This window comes from Otolemur garnettii, unplaced genomic scaffold, assembly GCF_000181295.1.
Source record: "Otolemur garnettii isolate 467f Iridium unplaced genomic scaffold, OtoGar3 scaffold00046, whole genome shotgun sequence".
Classification (NCBI taxonomy): Eukaryota; Metazoa; Chordata; class Mammalia; order Primates; family Galagidae; genus Otolemur; species Otolemur garnettii.
Window position 1 is genome coordinate 6,109,502 of NW_003852441.1, and position 22,212 is coordinate 6,131,713.

General features: G+C 46.7%; 1 protein-coding gene across 1 annotated transcript in view; it reads left to right on the top strand.

Annotated features, from left to right (window-relative positions):
• ELAC2 (elaC ribonuclease Z 2) overlaps positions 1-22,177 on the top strand; it is a 27,167-nt gene extending 4,990 nt beyond the window's left edge. Inside the window, exons 6-24 of the mRNA XM_003791077.3 lie at positions 560-628; positions 1,788-1,907; positions 3,404-3,462; positions 6,809-6,867; positions 6,959-7,031; positions 7,697-7,809; positions 9,466-9,561; positions 10,490-10,628; positions 10,710-10,795; positions 12,828-12,946; positions 15,445-15,538; positions 18,047-18,185; positions 18,662-18,700; positions 18,834-18,943; positions 19,826-19,925; positions 19,996-20,116; positions 20,354-20,432; positions 20,860-21,004; positions 21,620-22,177. Coding sequence (XP_003791125.1) covers positions 560-628; positions 1,788-1,907; positions 3,404-3,462; positions 6,809-6,867; positions 6,959-7,031; positions 7,697-7,809; positions 9,466-9,561; positions 10,490-10,628; positions 10,710-10,795; positions 12,828-12,946; positions 15,445-15,538; positions 18,047-18,185; positions 18,662-18,700; positions 18,834-18,943; positions 19,826-19,925; positions 19,996-20,116; positions 20,354-20,432; positions 20,860-21,004; positions 21,620-21,856 — 1,997 coding nt within the window. The 3' untranslated portion in view covers positions 21,857-22,177. The remainder of the gene's footprint in view (positions 1-559; positions 629-1,787; positions 1,908-3,403; positions 3,463-6,808; positions 6,868-6,958; positions 7,032-7,696; positions 7,810-9,465; positions 9,562-10,489; positions 10,629-10,709; positions 10,796-12,827; positions 12,947-15,444; positions 15,539-18,046; positions 18,186-18,661; positions 18,701-18,833; positions 18,944-19,825; positions 19,926-19,995; positions 20,117-20,353; positions 20,433-20,859; positions 21,005-21,619) is intronic.
• The last annotated feature ends 35 nt before the right edge of the window (positions 22,178-22,212 follow it).

Below are 22,212 nucleotides of genomic sequence, written 5' to 3' on the forward strand. Positions count from 1 at the left end.
CCCTCGGGAGAGGGCCATGGTATCACAGCTTTCAGCAACCTCAGACTCTTGGGCTTAAGTGATTCTCTTGCCTCAGCCTCCCAAGTAGCTGAGACTACAGGCACCCACCACTATGCTATTTTTTTGTTGCAGTTTTATTTAGCAGGCCTGGGCTGGGTTTGAACCCACAAGCCTTGGTGTATGTGGCTGGTGCCCTAGCCACCGAGCTATGGGCACCTCCTAGTTTTAAAATAATTTTTTTAATGTATAGTCACCAGTGCTCAAAACATATCTCTTTTTTTTTTGGCCAGCAGCGGGATCCAAACCCACCACCTCCGATATATGGGGCGGGCGCCCTACTCCTTGAGCCACAGGTGCCACCCAAAACATATCTTTTTATTTGGCTGTAGGTAATATAAGTGACTGACATAAACACATTTGTTTCTCGCATAAACATTTTAATCTATTCAGACTTTCGGGTTTAGTGGTTTCAGTTACTTAAGTGATTGGTAGACTTGGAAGTTAATGTTCACACATCTTTACTAACCAGTCACTTTTCTGCTGTGTGTTTTTCACGTAGCTGTGCGGCCCCACTCTGCCCCAGAATACAAGGACGAGACCATGACTGTTTACCAGATTCCCATATATAGTGAGTATGCACACCTGATCTCCTAGGATGATGGGGGGCCTAAGTAAGAAAATGTGGGTAAAGCCAGAGACTGCTTGAATACTTGTGTTGGGCACCCTGTTTTGTGTTCTGAGCATGAATAGGAAATTTAGCTAAGGAGTTAAGATATAGTTCCTGCCCTTCAGGAGCTTTTAGTCTTATGAACAGACACATTTAACTCAAATATGATGATAGTGATTATGCTTTGGAATATTACATGATCAACCACGGTCAGAAAATAGATTGCACACAGATTTGCACATTCACTGCGTAGGGTTTATTTGGCACAGACATCAGTACCCTCCTTTGACGAGAGGCTTCTGGAGAGATTTGCACAGATAAATACTTTTTTAATAAATCTTGATAACTGCAAACTAAAAGAAGTGCGGTTAGGGGGTTAGGGGTCAGAAGCTTCCACAGAGCTGTGGGTTCTGGAGCCAGATGGTGTGGGTGTGACTGAGGAACCAGCGCGTGTCAGTCTCGTCCTAAACATGTTCTGTGTCCAGTTTTACCTATGTGAAGAGAGGACAAAGCAGCAGGGACGTTCAGACGCAAGTGCCCAACAAAGGCCAGAGAAGTCCGGCGTTTGACAGAGAGGCAGGGCCTGCGCTGGCTCTGGGGCAAAAGAGGCTGGAGAGGGCATGGCTGGAGCGAGGCAGGAACGCCTGTGGGCTGCAAGCAGACTGCTGGGCAGCACTGCCCTGGCCTGCTTCACTCCTGGTCAGAAGCCTCCTCGTGCCTGACCCTTGCTCCCACCCCACCAGAGTTGTGTACCCCCAGTTGTTCCTTTCCAGCTCCCTGTTCTTACCTCTGTTGCTCATTACAGTTTACTTTTCTCCAGGATTTGATTTTTTATTTTGCTGATCCTTTTTTCCCCAGGGCCCCAGCACACCTTAAATGAGTGCGTGTACCAAAAGGGGCAAGCACGACTTCTGAGACCATCGCTGCGCTTTAGCTTCTTAGAGCCATGAATTTTTTATCTTGACCTTGAGATTTAACTGCAAAATGACACTCTTTCTGGAGATGGGTACTCTTTGGGCATCCAAGTGTTTAGCGAGAATGGTAATAATGGATCCATGAAGGCTAAAGCCTGCACGCTGTTTAGTCAGCATGTAATTTGGTGGTGTCCTCTACTGCCCAGGTGAGCGAAACTTTGACCAGCACCAGCCATCTCAGAGTCCAGATAGACCTCTCGGCAGGCTCAGTCCAGATCAGTCTTCAGACTCTGGGTCAGCTGAAAACAAGCAGCACCTTCCACTTGGTAAAGTACAAACAAAACACCAGGAAGACTTGCATGTTCTTTGTTAGAAGGAAGCCGTGTGCATAAAACAGATTCTTCTTCCTGGACACTTTGTGACTCTGTCTGTGGAGAGAGTGAGGAGGGTGGTGGGAACTGTAAAGGCCAATAGTTTGGCACCTACCTGGGCCTGGTGAGGGGAGAACAGAGCCTGCAAACTGATGGGTATGGCAGGCTTTTATATTTTTCTTTTCATTAATGGGACATTAATGCAAATTAGTTTTTCATTAATGCAGGAACTATAACTGCTAAGCCGACAAGACAGTCAAATCAATGAAAGGATCTGCACCCTTTCTTCCAAAATGACAGCGTACTGGGAAACTGAGTTAAAAGTCCAGGATTAGATATATCAGAGGGGTTGGACTGCTGAAGGAGTCTGTTGTTCTTGATAGAAGGACAGTGCTAGCAAAGCTTGACAAGACTTTCTTCTTTCTATCCTGAGGTCATGTCTGTCTGGTGCCTTAGAAAAGGCCAACCCTGTACGCTGTCCCTTTTTTGGGATAGCACAGGGTGAAGACCAAAACATACACTTTTCTGCAAACCTTTTAGCTTTCATGTTATTTCACATATTTTTACATGTGTTATAAAGCACGTTCTATTTTTTTTCCTCTCTCTTTTCTAGTCCTTGATAAAATGTGTCATTTAAAATCATTTTTAAAAAATTCACCTGTGGCTGGGCATGGTGGCTCATGCCTGTGATCCTAGCACTCTGGGAGGCTGAAGTGGAATGATCCAGGAGTTTAAGACCAGCCTGAGCAAAAGCAAGAGCCCTCTCTACTAGAAACATAAAAACTAGCCAGACATCTTGGCAGGTGCCTATATTCCCAGCTGCTTAGAGACTAAGGCAGGAGGATTGCTTGAGTGTTTGAGGTTGCTGTGGGCTACAGTTATACCATACAGCACTTTACTGAGGGTGACAGAGTGAGACCCTGTTTCAAACAAAAAAATTGACTTGCTATTCTAAAGTTTTTCTGGAAAGAATTTTGTGTCTTCCATTTACCCAAGTACAGCTCAAATAAGTAGAGGAAGAAAGATCTGCTTGAGAATATTAGTGTCTTCAACTTTTTTTTTTTTTTAGAGACAGAGTCTCACTTTGTTGCCCTTGGTAGAGTGCCGTGGCATCACATAGCTCACAGGAACCTCCAACTCCTGGGCTTAGGCTATTCTCTTGCCTCAGTCTCCCGAGTAGCTGGGACTATAGGCGCCCACCACAATGCCCAGCTATTTTTTTTTGTTGTGGTTTGACCAGGGCCGGGTTTGAACCTGCCACTCTCAGTACATGGGGCTGGCGCCCTACCCACTGAGCCACAGGCGCCACCCAGTGTCTTCAACTTTTGTAGTGGGACAGCACCATTCATTTAATTTGTATGTACAGTAAAACTAGGTATCAGGTGATTTTATTTGTGCCATCTGTGCAACCTTCACATTACCTTGTTGTAATCAAGTGTGTTTTTCCTCAGGTATCAGCCAGAAAGGGAATGGCAGGGACCCTTCCTTGGTTGTAGCTTTTGTCTGTAAGGTAAGAGCACCTTTCCATGGGGTTGTGTGTGACCTTGGGCTTGGTCAGCAGCCTTTGACTAGTACATTTTAAGAAATTCAGAAGTAGAAGCTCCTGAGTTAACCTGTGCCAATAAGAAACACAGATACCAATTTCTTAAAATACTTACTGTATTTTATGTCCTTTTAAATTGTCTTCCAGGGCTCTATCAGTCTCTGGACAATATTCATTTATATTAATATTTGTCTATAATTGGTCTTCTTAGAATTCAGAAATTATTGAAGGCTGTGGTATGGTTTTTTCCCTTCAAATCTATAATTCAGACTCTTTCAACTCCGTTTCAGTTTATTTCATTTCTCTGCAGTAGTTAAGGTCTGACATCAGATCAATTTTAATATTAGCTATCACTCACAAGGGCCCAGACCTGCACCTCTGAAGTTGATTAAATTCCATTAAACATTTTTATTACAGTAAGCGATTTGTAAGATCTGATGAATGGCTTACTGTTAATAGAACTTTGCATTAAAATTTTATTAAAATACAATCTATAAAAATATTTTCATCTAATGTAAAATGACTACATGTCCTTTCGTAGGCTTTGATTTTTTTTTTTTTTGAACAAGTTATGTTGGTCTTTCTCACCTTCTCCATGATGAGACCCACTTTCAACTTTAGAATTGCTCTAAACTTTCTCTTTGTTCTTCCTAAATAAAATTTCTTTGTTATCAAAAACAACAAAAAAGTAATGTTGATTCTAAAATATGTTTGGGGCTGAGTGTGGTGGCTCATGGCTGTAATCCTAGCACTCTAGAGGCTGAGGCAGGTGGATTGCCTGAGCTCACAGTTTTGAGACCAGCCTGAGCAAGAGTGAGACCTCATCTCTAAAAATAGCCGGCTGCTGTGGCGGGTGCCTGTAGTCCCAGCTACTTGGGAAGCTGAGGTAAGAGAACTGCTTCAGCCTAAGCATTTGAGGTTGCTATGAGCTATGATGCCAGGGCACTTTTACCAAGGGCGACAAGTGAAACTCTGTCTGAAAAAAAAGTGTTTGGAAATTTTATCCAGATTCTAATGCCTACAAGTGAAAAGAATTTTGAAGGGGAATTAGAAATATCAGTTGCAGGATTATTGCTAGTATCATTTTTGTCTATTTGAATGATAAGTTGCAATTATATAAAGGTTAAGTACTATTGCCAGTAGACTCATTGCTTATGTGTTTCTGAGTGTACAGGCAGGAAAATAATCTTTAACATTAATTTATATTAGCTTTCAAATTGTATTGCTGCCTTCCTGCACGGCTGACCCCGGGCGTGCTGAGGTGCGTTTTGCGTGGTACATGCTCCCTGTCACTCTGCCGGGTGCCCTGTTTCCAAGCCCCTGGTCCTGGGAGCTGCAGGCCCTGACTCTCAGGAGCTGCCGGCTGCCCACCTGGCTTTCGGGCTCCTTCCCTGCTGTCTGCTGCCACTTCTGAGGGCTGCTGTTACTAGGTCAGCCTGTAGCCCCTTTCCTTCTTCCAATAATTGGCTGCTTTCAGTGGAGGGTTTGGAAAGCGGTAGAGCTGAGCTGGTGCAAGTTCTGGGAGGCTCCAGGCCTGAGGCCCTGAGAAGCTCATCTGAAGAAAGAGCGTGGGCTCGGGGCAGTGCCTTGCTGGCCTGTGCGCAGCTTCTCAGCCGCCTTTCAGATGCTGTGCATTCCTCAGATGGGAGCAGATCTCTGTGGGTTGAATTTGGCTCATGGAAGGATGGGTTTCCCTAGTTTTAGGTCTATAAGCTACTTTTAAACATTAGAAATGTGTAGTTGCCAGCCTCAAAGTCATTTTGGATGTGTAGAGAGAATGTCTGATCAAGACAGTGCTTGTTAATGTCATTTTCTAAAGATGCCAGCCAACTTGATCATCTTTGTGTGATGTGAACTCACTAAAGCTGTAATTCTTACTTTAGAATAATATTTTTCCAAGTGGAAAATTCTAGAATCCTGAGAAAAAGACTTTAGGATGTAAATTTGATTCTTTGCCCTAGGAGTAACTCCTCAACATATTTTAGGAAATTAAAAGAAAATACAAATAGTTCATCAAGATTTAAAGAAGGTGGTGGGGCAGGTGGCTCGTGCCTGTAATCCGAGTACTTAGGGAGGATGGGGGGGTGAGAATTACTTGAGGTCAGGAGGTCATGACCAGCCTGAGCGAGAGTAAGCCCCCCATCTTTACTAAAAAAATAGAAATATTAGCCAGGTGTGGTGATGTATGCCTGCATTCCCAAAGTAGTACCCCCTTTGACTACTCAAAAGGCTGAAGCAAGAAGATCACTTGTTTGAAGTTACTGTGAGCTAGGCTGACACCATGGCACTCTAGCTTGGGGCAACAGAGTAAGACTGTATCTCAAACAAAGAAAAAGATTTAGAGCAGTGGTTCTTAACCTTGCTAATGCCGCGACCCTTTGATATAGTTCCTGTGGGTCTCTACCCACAGGTTGAGAACCGCTGATTTAGAGGCTCAGCCCATGTAGCTCAGTGAGTAGGGTGCCAGCCACATACACTGAGGCTGGTGGGTTCGAGCCTGGCCCGGGCCTGCTAAACAACAATGACAATTCCAACCCACCCCCCCCAAAAAAAACATAGCAAGTATTGTGGCAGGCACCTGTAGTCCCAGCTGCTCGGGAGGCAGAGGCAAGAGAATCGCTTGCTGTGAGCTGTGATGCCATGGCACTCTTACCAAGGGCGACATAATGAAACTCTGTCTCGAAAAAAAAAAAAAATTTAAAGAAGAAAATGAAAATCAAATGTAATTCAACATTGAAGGACCTATTAACATTTCATGCCCTTTCTGACTTAAAGTTTTATGATAGGGTTATTATTTGCTCTTCTAGTATAATAAGGACATATTGGGAATTTTGTATTATAATTTTTCTCTAATTATAAAAGCAACAACAATATTTTGCCAAATATTTGAAAAATACAGGAGAAAATAAAAATCATTCATCCTTTCGTTACCCTGTCACTGGAATATTGTGATATGCAGAATTTGCTTGGTCATTGCTCTGTTGGACATCGATCTGGTGATGCTCCTATACGATGCACTGATGATGCAGAATGATAGAACGGTGTTTCTCCTCGAGAACACGTGAGAACTCTGACTTTGTACTTTGATATTGAAATCAGTTACATCGTGTTAAATTTGTAGTGAGCTGACGTTGGGAAATAAAGCGCTGTGCTTTTTTATAATTTGGGTTTTAGTACTCAGGCATTTCAAAACACATGACTTCAGAATATGGCATTAATTTTAAAGACTCTGAAAGGTATACTTCTAAGAAAACTGATGAAATCAGCTTCTCCACTGGCCACTGAAATCACACTCACATTCTCTTTGTTGCAGCTTCACTTAAAGAAAGGAAACTTCTTGGTGCTCAAAGCGAAGGAGCTCGGCCTCCCAGTGTGAGTGTCAAGGAGGGTGTTGGGGACGTGCCAGGCACACCTCTGTGCCTAGGGAAAACGCATCTCACTGGGGCTTGCCTCTTCCTTTCAGTGGGACAGCTGCCATTGCTCCCATCATTGCTGCTGTCAAGGACGGGAAAAGTGTCACTTATGAAGGAAGAGTGGTAAGATGCCAGGTTTTCTGAATGCTTCAGCAGTTACAATTGGAACCTGGGACAGAGTCAGTATCTGGTTTAAGCCTCACTTCTGAAGGAATAGAGCAAATTGGAATCCTGTCACTTGGCTAAGTGATGAGGAGGCTGTCTTGTCTAGCCTTGTCCTGTGTGCCAGTGCTGGCAGTGTGGGGATTTCTGTGGGTTGTCCATGTAGGTTTTGATGCCTCCTCATGAAAGGTGGGTGCTCTCCCTGGTGCTGGAGCTCAGGGCAGCATCCAACAGCAGACCCCGTGCAAATGGGCCTGGTGCGTGTTCCAAAGGGATGGCTGCCACTGTGTTCTTCATCAAAGTGTTTTCTCTGGCTCCTAAGGATGTTAGGGACCAGTGGCCACAGACTGAAGAGGACCTTAGTACCAAACCTCATTTCCTAGCCACTGCAGATTTGAGATACCTCTGCAAAGATAGTTGCCCGTCTCTAAGTATACACAGAGCAGGAAGGGTGTAGGTGGGGACCCTTACGGCTGGCTCTGTGCTCTTTGTTCCTCTCTTGGCTTGCTGGGTAGGGACACATCATATTGGCAGTTGCCATTCAGTTTGGTTGCCAAGCAGTGACTCTGTTCTGGGATAGTGATGACATCATGACCCCAGTGTGCTGCTATAATTGATTTTTGCAGATTTTGCCTGAAGAGCTCTGTACTCCCCCAGATCCTGGTCTTGCTTTTATTGTAGTAGAATGTCCAGATGAAGGATTCATTCAACCCATCTGTGAGAATGCCACCTTTAAGAGGTAATGGAGGGGTCTCTGGGGTGGGAGAACACAGGGACCGGTGTCAACATAGGCATCTGTGGACAGAGCCTCGTCTCTGCAAAAAGTCCATCATCTGGGTCTGAATGAAGCTCTGGGTCAGGCCTGCTGGCAGGATTTAGGTTGCTCTTGGTAGTCAGTGGACTTTGTGATGTACATAGCCTTGAAGCGAAATTGGAAAAGATTGAAAACCAGAAACTCCTAAGGGCTAGGAAATTAAGCTGAACTCTAGAATAACTTGCAAAACTTTTCTGAGTTCTAATTCATGCTCCAAATTATTATTTAGATTATTGTTACCTGAATGAATTTTTATAACTTTTCTACATTGTAGCTATTGAGGTAAATTGGACTGTTTGAGACTGTCTTGGTCAGAAGTCTATTAAGAGGCAAATCAGCCAAGGGACATCTCTCAGGCCCAAGTACCACTCTGATTTGTCCTCCAAAAAAGTATTAACCAGTTTTACAGTCTAGCTTTATTCCTGGGTAGAATCTTTGACCCACATATCTGTGTTTTAATTTTTTCTCCCATTCTCAATGGTATATCTATATTTTTGTTGTTCTTAATTTTTATTTACCTATATTTTTTTACTTTATTTATACAACAAATCCTTTTGTGCTGCTGTGCCCTTCCAAGTAAGGGGTTAGAAATTCTTTCTGGGTCCACTTCATCCTCTGAGGGAATTTGGGTACCCTGGTGGCATAGTCTTTGTATTTTTTAAATCAAGGTTTGTGCAGCAAAGCTACTTCAAGTCACTAGCCAAGGTTTTGAGAGCTATGTACCATGTATGATGGTGGTAGGGGAGAGTAAATAAAAATTGCTACTTTGGGTATTTGTTTTTAAAGGGAACTAGAAGGAACCACATCCACATATTAGTATGTGGTCTTCTCTCTGTGTCGCAGAATTTCAGATGATTCTCATTTTCTTTTTCTTTTTCCTGAGATAGTGTCACTCTGTCACTCTGGTGGGTAGAGTGCTGTGGTGTCACAGCTCACAGCAACCTCAAACTCTTGGGCTCAAGTGATTCTGTTGCCTCAGCCTCCCAAGTAGCTGGGACTACAGGCACCTGCCAACACTCCCTGCTAGTTTTTTCTAATTTTGGTAGAGATGGGGTCTCGCTCTTGCTTAGGCTGGTCTCAAACTCGTAAGTGCAAGCAGTTCATCCACCTCCCAGAGGCGTGGACCTCTGTACCCAGCCAGATGATTCTCTTTTTCCATGCCCATGTCTCAGATTCTCTAGCCAGTAGCACTGAGGTAGCATTGGAGATGCAGGAAATTTATGAGAGGGAAGCCCTGTGAGAAGGGAAGGAGAGAGGGAGCAGAGTAGGCAGGGAGAGCCTTTGTCCAGCTCTGCAGGTCTGAGCCCTATGAATGTAGGGGACGGGAGGAGCCTGAGGTCACAACACAGCACAGTGCTGACAGGGCTGAGCCTGACTGCCCACAAGGCCTGGAGCAGAGCTTGCCTTAGGTGGGAAGTGCCCAGAGCTGGGGCAGGGAGAGCATGACTTGGGCCTGGAGGCTGGCAGCTCACTGCAGTATAGAGAGCCCAGCTGAGGCCTCCCTAAGGTATAGTCCCCGTGAGTGTGTGTCCCGAGTACAGATCTCTTTATGAAGCAGAGCCCCACTCTTCTTCCACACAGGTACCAGGGAGAGGCCGATGCCCCCGTGGCCTTGGTGGTTCACATGGCCCCAGAATCTGTGCTGATGGACCACAGGTACCAGCAGTGGATGGAGAGGTATGGCTCCCCGCCCTCCTGCTGGCCGCACTGGGTTCCCCTCTCTCCTCTCCTCATTCCTTGAGTTGTCACTTCCCTTTCTGCACCTACCTAAACTCCTCTGGGACTCCTGCCCTCCCTGAGCTCTGGGCACACACCTGGGCCACATTTGCAACAAAGCTGCTAGGTGGCGAGGGCCTGCACACGTGCCTTGCTCGCATGGGGCTGGCTCTTGCCTCAGTTTACACCCCGAGTGCTCTCGGCATCTGAATAAATACTGCCTTTTGAGTGATGGTTCCATATGTGAGTGCTAAAGAAGAGACTTGCAAATATAAAATAATAGCTTCCATTTTCCAAAGCTGTGTTGGACCCTACGATTCTCTTCATTCCCTCCCTTCTTCCCAGCACCGGGAGCAGTGTGTTCTACCACGGTTAGTAACTGGAAGGACAGGCCAGTTACCTTTGCTTGGTGGCATCGTTGGCCAAGGCCAGCCTCCCATGGCAGGGTCTGAGTGGAACCTGGTGTGTGGAGACCTAGGCTGCTCCCCCTGCCCGTGTCCCCCCACGGCCCTCGGCCCAGTGTGCCCCTGCAGTCTCTTGCTCTCTAGCTGTGTCAGCTTTTGCTCCACCAGAGTTTGGGTCTTAACATCTGTTACCTGTATTCCTTTCAGGTCCCTTCCCCATTTGGTTCCATCCCTCTCTGTAGGCCCTGCATACCTTAATTTTTCTTGGTTTTTCTACACTCTTTCCAGCTCACCTGAGAGGCAGCTGAGGTAGGGAGTGAACAGTGGCCTCAGACAGGAAGAGGACCATGTTTGGGCTCTTAGTGACAGTACTTACCAGTGTATCACTCAGCTGTGAGTGCTGCATCAGCATGAGGGCCCCTGATCTCCAGTGCTGCCCCTCAGGGCCATGCAGTGACAAGGTGAATGTCTCTGTCTCATTCTAGGTTTGGGCCTCACACCCAGCACTTGATCCTGAATGAGAACTGTGCCTCCGTTCACAACCTCCGCAGCCACAAGATCCAAACGCAGCTCAGCCTCATCCACCCTGGCATCTTCCCCTCGCTCACCAGTTTCCCCTGTAAGGTAGTGCCCCAGGATGGTCCCACGGGCCTGGCTCCTGTTCCCTTTTCTCTCTCTCCATGGGGTGTGTTTTGTTTCTTGTAGGAAGAAGGTGCTGCCCTCCATGTGCCCGCGGTTCGTGGGGAATGCCTCCTCAAGTACCAGCTCCGGCCCAGGAGGGAGTGGCAGAGGTCAGGGCCGTTCTAACTGGTAGACTCCTCTGGGTCAGGGTTTGAATCTGGCCACACGGTGGATATTTCAGGGGGCTTCTCAGGCCACGTGGCTTCTAGGTAGCTGCTCACTGCTGCCTCGATAGCACCAAAGAGCCACAGACAATATGCAAATGAGGGGCCTGGCCGTGGGCCCATACGTGTCTATTTAGAAAACAGCCTGACACTGGGCTGGGTTGAGAGGGGAGGACTGGGGCCAGTGCTCATCCTGTTCTAAGACTGTTGTCCTGGGTGATAACAATGATCAGGTTCAATATTTAACAATATGGAAAGTAGCAGCAGTGCCTGTAGCTCAAGCAGCTAAGGTGCCAGCCACATACACCAGAGCTGGCAGGTTCAAATCCAGTTCCGGCCTGGCAAACAACAATGACAACTACAACCAAAAAATAGCCAGGCATTGTGGTGGGTGCCTGTCGTCCCAGCTCCTTAGGAGGCTGAGACAAGAGAATCACTTAAGCCAGGAGTTTGAGGTTGCTGTGAGCTGTGACACCATGGCACTCTACCCAGGGTGACAGCTTGAGACTGTCTCAAAAAAAAAAAAAAAAAGTGGAAAGTAAGTAATGTATGATGATGAAAAAACTCACCCATAATCTTGTCACCCAGAGACAATGATTGCTAATGTTATATGTTTTTAAAATTTGTGTATATGGGGATGTGGTTTGTTTTGTTTTTTTTTTAAATATAAGCTACCAGTTTATGGCCTGACATTGTATTTTCCTGTGTCATTAAATAGTCCTCAGCAACAGGATTTTGGTTCCAGATAGGGATGTTTACTCACTGGGGATGTATCCAATTTTTTTCTGTTTCAATGAAACAATAAATGTCTCTTATAGAAATCCTTGAATGGAACCTTGTTTCCTTAAGGCAGTTCCTAAATGTGGGATTTCTGGGTCAGAGTACGATACTTCTTAAGGCATTGGTAAATATAAATTACTATTTGAAAAGCCTCTCCCAGTTAACTTCAGCTGGTAAAGTGAAAAATCTTATTGCGTCACATCTTTAACTTTTAAGGTCTGAACTTTGAACAACTTTAAGTTTTCTATCCCCTCCACTTCCTATGTCTGATCAGAATAGGCCATGTTCCAGATGAGTGCTGGGTACCACATGCTGTGGTGGCTGAGCAACTGGGGCCCTTCAGGTGTCTGGTAGTACGTTGCAGGCCCACAGGCAGCATCCTGGGGTAGAGGCGCCTACTGTCCCTCTGTCAGCATCTGCACAGGCTGCGACGTAAAGCAGTGTTTACGTGATGCTAGTCAGTGCCAGTTCAGCTTCATATTGTTCTTGGGCCTGTCCCAGACCCACTGAACGAGAATCTTGAGAAATAGGCTGAGGACACACTTTGTAAGATCCTGGGTGATTTTAGTGCTCATCCAGACTGAATAGCCACCAGATCGAGGGCGGTGCTACTTAGCTGTGGTCAGGACAAGCAGAATATTCTGGGGGTTGCTAGAGCTGCAGGAGGCTCAACCCCAGAGCCCCAAACTGGGTCCCACTGTTTAACACAGTTCCCCTGGGATTAGTTGGAGAGTCACTGCTCTAGAATCCTGCTTTTCATCTGGGATGATTTTGCTCCCCTGAAGCCCTGGGGACAATCAGCAATGTCTGGAGATATTTTTCACATTTGAGTTGTCACTATATGGGTCAGTGGAGGGTGGGAGAGAAGTAGGTAGAGGTGGGGATACTGCACAGGACAGCCCTCACCACAGTGAGTTTGTCCTGTCCTGAGCATTAGTAGTGCCTGGTTGTGCGGCTTTGGAGGCTGAGGAATGTTCCGATGAGCTAGTTATTCAGAATACCCTCAGCTTACCCCTTCCTTCTCAGTAGAGAAAGGTAGCAAAGAACAATAGAACAGACATGCTTTGCCTTGGACCATAATTTGAAAGAACCATCTGAAGATTGTCCCCATGAATCTCTTCTGGATATCCAGCCTGGTGTTTGCTGAGGACACAGCCCCCTTGCCCCCCAGTCATCAGAAATGCTTCTCTCCCTACAGGGATGCCATTATTACATGCAATCCTGATGAATTTAAAGCTGAGGCCCTGGAGCTTCCCAATTTCCAGGAGAGCGTGCAGGAGTATAGGAAGAGTGCACAGGATGTCCCAAACCAAGCAGGTGAGTGGTAGACCACCAGCCTTTATTCCCTGGGCTGTGCCCCCTGCTGTATTTTCATAACATTAAGTAGAGCATTAACAGGGCATATTCTTTTTCTTTTTTCTGGCTGTATTAAGACTTATAGCCATGGCAGGGAGAGTTGGGGAATTTAAGAATCCCAATTGTTTATACCCCATCCCAGACCAGTTAAATCAGAGCACTTTTGATGATGCCCAGACATGTTTACAAGGTACATGCTGAGTGAAACAGCATGAGGGGAACGCCTGTGAGAACCTGTGGAGGGAGCTTTGAATAGGGACTCGGCTGCCTTGGGACCCAGTTCCAGATTTGCTGATAAGTCTCTGTGGAAGATTTCGGCCAAGTCACAGTGTTTTGGGCTTTCACTGCCTCAACAGAAAACGTAGTTAGGGAACTTGGGACCTCTGCTCTTTTTCTTTCTTTCTTTCTTTTTTGAGACAGAGTCTCACTTTATCGCCCTCACAGCTCACAGCAACCTCCAGTTCTTGGGCTTAGGTGATTCTCTTGCCTTAGCCTCCCTGATAGCTGGGGATACAGGTGCCCACCACAATGCCCAGCTATCTTTTTGTTGCAGTTTGGCCAGGGCTAGGGCCGAGTTCGAACCCGCCACTCTTGGAATATGGGGCCGGCACCCTGCCCACTGAGCCATAGGCACCACCTGGGACCTCTGCTCCTGCTGCAGGTTTCCTTAGTGTAAATGTTCTTACTAGTGATGGAAATAGAACATTGGACTGAAAGGTGGGTTAGGGGGTTATTTGGCAGAGTGCTCCTCCTCTTTGAGGGGCTTTCCCATAGGTGCTTGGGAGGACTCGTAGGAGTTGCTTTCCTTGCTGTTGGATAGGTTTTCTGTTGTGTATGTGAAAGGATACTCTTGAGGTGCTTATAGATTTGCGGAGGAGGCCTCTCAGGTTAGGTGAGGGTAAGGAAGGGGCCCGGGCTTTGGAGTCATCAGGTTTCCGTGGATTTGAATCCTCCGTGTAGCCCTGGCTCTCTGAGCCTGTTTCCTTCCCTGTAAAGCAGAGCGTTCCCTACTTGGTAGTATTGTGAAGATGCAGGGAGGCCATGGGTTTGTAGTGAGAGCTGGATGCAAGGTAGATACCCCTCCTTTGAAGTAAATGAATCATAGCGTAAAGAAGTCTCCTTTTTACTTTAAAAGAATTAGAGCAACTTTTTGGAAGGAAGGACTACAGGATTTATTTGCACTTCCCCACAGACAGTCCTGTCCTCATACATAGCCTGCAGATCTCACTCTGATGAGGAAGTCCTGTGCAGTCCTATGCACAAAGGTGGTCACCAGGGACCTGCTGGGAGCCAGACTTCACTGAATTGCTCACCCATCTGTCTGTCTTAGTCTATTTGTGTTGCTATAAAAGAATATCTGAAACTGAGTAGTTTATAAAGAAAGAGGTTTATTTAGTTCATGACTGCAGGCTGAGAAGTTCAAGGTCCTGGCCTTGGCTTCTGGGGAGGGCTCTTGTGCTATGTCACTACATAGCAGAGAAGGTCAAAGGGAAAGTGGACATATGTAAAGGGGGGAAAACTGGAGTGGTCTGGCCTTTAACAGCCGACTATCTTGGGAGCTAATCCATTTCTTAAAGAACTGATCCAGTTTCCAAGGTGGGAGGATCACTGGAGTTCAAGATCAGCCTGGGCAATATAACAAGACCCTGTCTAAAAATATTCAAAAATTAGCTGGGCAACGTGGCATGTATCCCAAACTACTTGGGGGGCTGAGGTGGGAGGATTGCATGAGCCCAGGAATTGAAATTTACAGTGAGTGAGCTATGATCAGGCCACTGCACTCTAGCCTGGTTAACAGAGTAAAATACTGTCTTTTTTATTTATTATTATTTTTTAATTTAAATCTTCTTTGGCTAGGCGAGGTAGCTCATGCCTGTAATCCTAACACTCTACAAAGCTAAGTTAGGTGGATTGCCTGAGCTCTTGAGTTCTCACCAGCCTAAGCCAGAGAGAGACCTCATCTCTAAAAATAGCCAGGCATTGTGGCAGGCGCCTGTAGTCCCAGATACTCGGGAGTCTGAGGCAAGAGAATCGCTTGAACCCAAGAGTTTGAGGTTGCTGTGAGCTATAACATCACGGCCCTCTATCCAGAGCAACAAAGTAAGACTATCTCAAACAAGAGAAAAAAAGAAAAGTAAATCTTTTTTTTTTATTATTATTATTTTTTATTTTTAGAGATAGAGTCTTGCTCTTGCTCAGCTGATCTTGAACTCCTGAGCTCAAGCAATTCACCTCCCTCACCTTTCCACATTGCTAGAAGTACAGGCATGAGCCACTGTGCCCAGCCCCTGTCTCTTAAAAAACAAAAAAAGAAAAAGAACTACTTCAGTCTCAGAGTGAGCACTTCTACTGGGAGAATGGTATGAAGCTGTATCCAAACTGTAGCACTGTCTTATGGCTGAATGCTGGCTCATACCTAACCCAAAGAAATGGCTTATTTTACATGTATTTTTTTCTAGAAAAAAGTCAATATCCAGAAGTCATCTTCCTTGGAACAGGGTCTGCCATCCCAATGAAGATTCGAAATGTCAGCTCCACACTTGTCAACATAAGGTATTGCTGTTTTCCCAGAAGCATCTGTCCATTTGGGAGCATGCTTGTTTTTAAATGAAGCCCTGTCCCAGCTGCCAGCCTCATTTGTAAATGCAGTGATACAGAGCTTGCTAAGCTTGTCCTCTTGGCTGGAGTGTCTCAGAGAGGGACACAAATGGGCCCTATTCCACTTTATAGCTTCAATAGCTAATTTTAGTTCTGGGAATCACCAAATTTCATCCTTTTGTAAAAATGCCCAATAAGTAAATAAGGAGTTGCAGGGGGAAAGAGTTGGTATTACTTATGCATGTTGCTAAGAAATTCTCGTGTTTAACTTTCACGTGAGTCCTGTGAAGTAGTGAGTATGTGTCAATGACTGCTAAACTGATGCTCAGAGAGGTTGCTTACGCTGGTCCTGCAGCTGGTAAGCAGCAGGTCTGAAATTTGAAGTGGCGTCTTAATTGCTACACATATAGTCCCTCTAACTAGCTGGTTTGTTAAAAGGCTTTGGGTTTTGCACATTTGTTTTGTCCTCAGCCTCTTTACTGGACTCCCCTTGACAGATGTTTTAGTTGATTAGGATTGCCAGGGGTCATTTATCTTCAGGGAGATTAATCCAGCAGAGGTGTTGTGAAATGTGCATGTGCTGGGATAGTAGGTGAAAGAAATGAGAGTGTGAAGGACCAAGTTAGCTTTTGTGTTTTGCTTTGTCATCTCAGATGCTCGCAGTGGGCAGTCAACCAAATAATGCATTAAATTGTACACAGCCATGAGGAGATGTACCCTGACCTCAGAAAGAGGCAAATCTGGGGCTCGTGTCACTTATGACTGAGGAGGTGCAGCAGAGCAGCTCAGAGCAAGCCGGCCTATCCTGGGGGCTGAGAGGCGCAGAAGCAGGCCTGCTCTGCCTGCTGGTCCCTGGTTCAGCATTACTTGAACCAGGTAATGGGAGGTTATTAATGTTGCCAGCTTGCCTTCCCACTCCAGCTTCTCACTGGAAGGTGGTGTCTTGGTTCTGAGGCTTCTCTCTGCAAAGTGGGTGCAGCTCTCCCAGCCTTCATGGCTCCTTTCAGAGAAGGAAGAAAGGGTCGAGGGAACACCACCCTCTCCACCTTGGAACAGGGCTTCTGCAATGGCCTGCACAGCAGAGCTCCTAAGATTCCCCAGAACAACTGAGTCAAGTCCTTGGTGGAGCCCAGGAATTTGCATGAACTGATTCCCCTGAAGAAGCACAGGCAGCCTGTCTTGTACCAGACAACTTTGAGGACAGGGCTGGGAAGACCCCAGCAGCTAACAAGGGGAAGAATCCATGGCAGCAAGTGCAATCTCACATGTACACGATACCTGGCTCTGATTTTCTCATCACAGGGTGTGGCCACATTCAATCTGCATATAATCCATGATCAGGAGTAAATGTTTTCTTCTTGCCTTCCACATGAGCTTTGGGGGGGGGGGTTTCTGAGCAATTTATCATATTTCCTTGGTGCACATTTAGGAAATTGCATTTAGGTTCACAAGCGGTTATGGCATAGACAGCATAATGCACTAAAACTGTAGCAAAGTAAATCTTGAGCAAATGTTTCCTTCTCCAAAAAAGTCCAACAAAACTCACACTGGTAAATCCTAACCTCTCTGTTACATATTTTCTTCAATCTCCATACTAAATTTTTCTGCATATATACATGGATGTAAACATACATATTAATATTTATGCATAATTTTATGGATTGTTACATTTAGAATTATACCTACTATTTAAAGTATCTTTTAGCTTTCTAAAAATTCAGTATCCCCATAAGTTAGCATTAATAGCGTTAACATTTATCTTTTATAAACACAAATATATTGATACATAGCACCAAACTCATCAATAAAATGTATCTCATTATAATATATATAATAGAAAATCACTTTTTACCTGAATTAAACATATGTTCAAGTTCAGTTTTTGAAAAATGGTTATGTCAAAGAGAAAATTAAAACCCACATGCAATTTATTCACTGTTAAAACTCTATTGTCATTAATATTTCTACTGCTCTTATTGGGGCTGTGAGTCATCATTTTCATCATTGTAATCATTATATTCAGTTTATTTTATGAGAACACTATTTTCCAAGTTTTCTGAAACATATATCACTCATTTCAGAATGGCAATAGTTTTATGAGGCAAGCTTTTCCATTTTGCATCAGATAATTCAAACTTAGAAGGCAAATACTTTCTTCTCCGATTTGCATAGCTCATGTGTTCTTTTTTGTTTTTGTTTTTTTATACTGGGCATAAAAATAAAATCTGTGTATGTTAAGGGGCTTCGAGATCCATGGATGATTCTTTGATATAAAAGAATCTAAAATTACCTTCATGGTTCAATTAATTGGCTTTTCTACAAGTTCCTCATAGAAAAGACATAAGAAGTTATGGAAGACGTGGGAGTGTCCTCAGCTGCTTCCTGTTGTCTGAAACAGACGTCGTTCTCTAAACCACCAGCAGCCATTCCTGTGGTGTTGAATCTCTTACTCTTTTTCTGTAGCCCTGACAAGTGTCTGTTGTTGGACTGTGGCGAAGGCACGTTTGGGCAGCTGTGCCGTCATTACGGAGATGAGGTGGACAGGGTCCTGGGCAGCCTGGCAGCTGTGTTTGTGTCCCACCTACACGCAGATCACCACACGGTGAGTATCAGATGGGACTGCAGAACTTTGGCCTCTGTGCTTTCCTCCTGTTCCCAAACTTGCCAGGAGCTTTTGTTGGTCATTTCTTGCTAGGAGATGGTCTTTTCCTTGGGCTAAATAAGAATGTCTTGTCTTCTTATGTGCTCTGTCTCCTGTAGCGGGATGAGTTTGGGGTTCACCTGCCTTCCTGAGTCTTGCCTTCCCACACAGCCTGCCAGAGGAAGGGTGGGCACCAGAGGCATGGTTGTGAGGCCCTCGCCCTGGTCTCCTAGGGCACAGGGTCCCGGGCCGTTGTGCTCTCTTCCCAGCATAGGCCACATCGCTTGCTGCCTGCCTCTCAGGCTCATGGGTCAGATGTGCCCCCACTAGGGCCATCGTGTTGGAGAGCTAGTGATTAACAGAAGGGTCCAGAACCCTAACACTAGGGAGAAAACGGAGTGGGGACCAGGCTAATCTGTGTCTCGTCTCCTTCACAGGGCTTGTTACAGATCTTATTGCAGAGAGAACGAGCTTTGGTAAGAGCAGAACCTGATTGATGTATTGACGTTATGAATTTTGGTGGTTTACACGAAATCGGCCATACCTTTGGCCACTCCAGGCCATTTTTATTGAACTATTTTGCTGTTGACCAGGATTTTGTTGTTTCAGATATCTCTGGGAAAGCCAGTTCACCCTCTCCTGGTGGTCGCCCCCACCCAGCTCAAGGCCTGGCTCCAGCAGTACCATAACCAGTGCCAGAAGATCCTTCATCACGTCAGGTGCGTGTCCAGCATGGCCTGGGCTCTCAGGCTACTGCTGGCTGTTATCACCTCCTTGCTAACGACAGCCCCGGCAGCTTTACCCTAACTTTGTCCTGTGGCAGAAGGAGAAGGCTTTGACTTGGGAGTAGAAACCATTATATGGCTCCCACTTAATGTCTTTTCTTTGAAGCATTTCTGCTGAACCCTCCTAGTTCTGAGCTGTTTTCTTTTTTCTTCTTTTTTGAGTCTTACTTTGTCACCCTGGGTAGAGTGCCTTGATGTCATAGCTCACAGCAAACTTAAACTCAGGCTCAAGCGATTTTCTTGCCTCAGCTTCCCAAGTATCTGGGACTACAGGCACCTGCCACAGCACCTGACTATTTTTAGAGATGGGGTCTCACTCTTGCTCAGGTTGGTCTCGAACTTCTGAGCTCACGCAATCCACCCACCTTAGCCTCACAGAGTGCTAGGATTACAGGCGTGAGCCACCACCTGAGCTGTTTTCTAGACTTTGGCTGTCATTTCTCCATGAGATGGTCACAGGACCAAGCATCCAGAAGAGTAGCTGGCATAGTGGTCCACACTAAGTGGATGGATGACTAGGGGTTGGTCCCATCTTCACTTCAAAGGGAAGCAGCCCCATCCACCTGGCCTGTTAGAGTTCTTACCATGGCCTGGGGGATGTGGTTTGATCTTTTTGTTTGACAGTTGTTTCCCAACCTTAATTAGTGACTGTGTTTTAAATTTCTTTTCTTCATAAGAATGATTTTGGGGCTCTCTAGTCAAAGACTTGAACATGGATTCCAGGTGTTTAGTGTTTTTTCTTTTCCTGCCCTAGATGATCTGCAGGAATTTGGGTTTTTTAATGCTTGTCATTTTAAATGTTTTGTCTTCTCACAGTATGATCCCTGCCAAATACCTTCAGAATGGGGCCGAGGTCTCCAGTCCCACAGTTGAGATACTCATCAGTTCACTGTTGGTAGCGTGTGATTTGAAGGAGGTAAGGTCCCAGCTGTTGGGGGGGCTAGTGGGGGCAGAGCCACAGAGCCTGAGCCCAGTTTCCCCCTCAGTTTCAGACCTGCCTGGTACGGCACTGCAAGCATGCCTTTGGCTGTGCACTGGTGCACACGTCCGGCTGGAAAGTGGTGTACTCTGGGGACACCATGCCCTGTGAGGCTCTGGTCCAGATGGGTGAGTGGAGGATGGGATGAGCCACACGGAGGCTGGCTATTCTGGGGTTTATGCAGCCAGAGGTAACACAGAGGAGCTTGTGGGGAGATGTCAGCAGGAGCAGATTCGGGCCCCATGGTCTCTGTCTGTTGTCCTTACAAGTCACAGGACCAGGGTGAGGCTGAGAACAGCTGTGATGCAGGGCCACCTACTGCTTTTGCAGGAGACTCTGCCCTGATGCCTGTGCTTTTTCTCCAGGCAAAGATGCCACCCTCCTGATACATGAAGCCACCCTGGAAGATGGCTTAGAAGAGGAGGCTGTGGAAAAGACACATAGGTAGCAAAGGCCACTAAGTCTTGTCCCCACCCCCTCTGTCCCCCAAGTAAAGCTCTGGGCACCCTGCATTTGCCTGTTGGGGAAGGACTGTGTCCTGACGCTGCAGCCCTGCTTTCCACCACGTGCCAGGGGTACCTCCTGAACCTGGGCAGTGCTCCCATGGGCCCTCTGCTTAGGCAGGTTGTGGAGTAAGGAGGGCGTGGTTTCTTGAAAGAATTAGAAGTAGGCTGGAATAAAAACCGTAAGCAATGTGAGGGAATTGCCAGGAGAGGTGGGGGCCGGGGACCAAATCTTGGGAAGCAGAAGAGCACATTCCCCTAAGTGGGCTTCGGGGAGCGTGTGAGGGAGGGATGGTGCTGGCTACCTGCCCCCCAGGTGCCTTGAGCTGTGGAGGGCCGCGTCACCCTCTGCTGTGTCCTCCTTTCAGCACAACTTCCCAAGCCATTGGTGTGGGGATGCGGATGAATGCAGAGTTCATCATGCTGAACCACTTCAGCCAGCGATACGCTAAGGTCCCGCTCTTCAGCCCTGAATTCAATGAGAAAGTTGGGATTGCCTTTGACCACATGAAGGTCTGTATGTCCCATGAGCAGTGGGGGTGGGGACGGGGCTGAGAAATGGGACTTTGCACACTATACAGGACAGTAGTTCAGAGTTTCCTTTTTGGTTCAGGGTCTTCCAGAGGAGAGGTAACCTGTCTGTCACTGGCCAGTCATGCCCAGCACCAGGTCTGATGGTGTGACCCAGTGCAGGGGCCATGTAGACGTCAGCCTCAGGTTCACTGGGAGCTTTCAAGAGTCTTTTAGGTCTGAACAGTTCAGAGTCCTGCCATTTAAGCCTCAGCACATACCTGAGGCAGGTGCTCACCTCATGTGCAGGAGAGTCAGCCTTGCTCCTCCAGCCTCCAGAGCGCAGGGTAGGGTGTGGCCAGGCCTTGTTTATCAGCAGCTGTCTGGACTGCTTTCCCGCCCCATTTCCTGAGGCCAGATGTGGGCAGTGACTGCTCCTTTCTTTAGATGGCCCCGTCTCTCCCTCCTCCCTCCCTCCATGGCCTGCCTGTTCTCTAGGCTGTCATCCTTGGGCTTGAGGGTCTGTAAGTGAGTTGGCGCTGCTGTGTGGCACACAACCTCTCCCAGACCTGCCCCTGCCTTTTGAGGTGTGTCCTGGTCCTCTCTCTTGCATTCTAGGTCTGCTTTGGAGACTTCCCTACAGTGCCCAAGCTGATTGCCCCCCTGAAAGCCCTGTTTGCCGGTGACATTGAGGAGATGGAGGAGCGCAGAGAGAAGCGTGAGCTGCGGCTGGTGCGGGCCGCTGTCTTATCTGGGCAGCTGGCAGTTGGCCTGGAGGACAAGGAGCCCCAGCAGAAACGGTCCCATGTAGAGCAGCCACCCAGCCCACAGAGCAAGAAGCTCAGAGCCCAGTGAAGATCTGGGAGTAGCCCCGGTCCCTGAGGCTGCATCTTCTGGCCTATGCCCAGCACCTATATCTGCTCTCCTTGCCTGGTGGAAGCTAAAGAGCATGACCCCACCAGGAGGAGGCAGCCCAGCATGGGCAGCAGTGAGCTGTGCCAAGGCTGAGCCTGGGGGAGCCTTGGCCTGTAGATGCCACCTGTAACTGGTGCCTGGCACAGCTGTGTGACACAAGGTTGTGGAGCAGAAGCAACAGGCATCACTAACTCCATTGCAAGTTTTTTTTGTTTTTTTTTTTGAGACCGAGTCTCAAGCTGTCACCCTGGATAGAGTGCTGTGTTGTCACAACTAACAGCAACCTCAAACTCTTC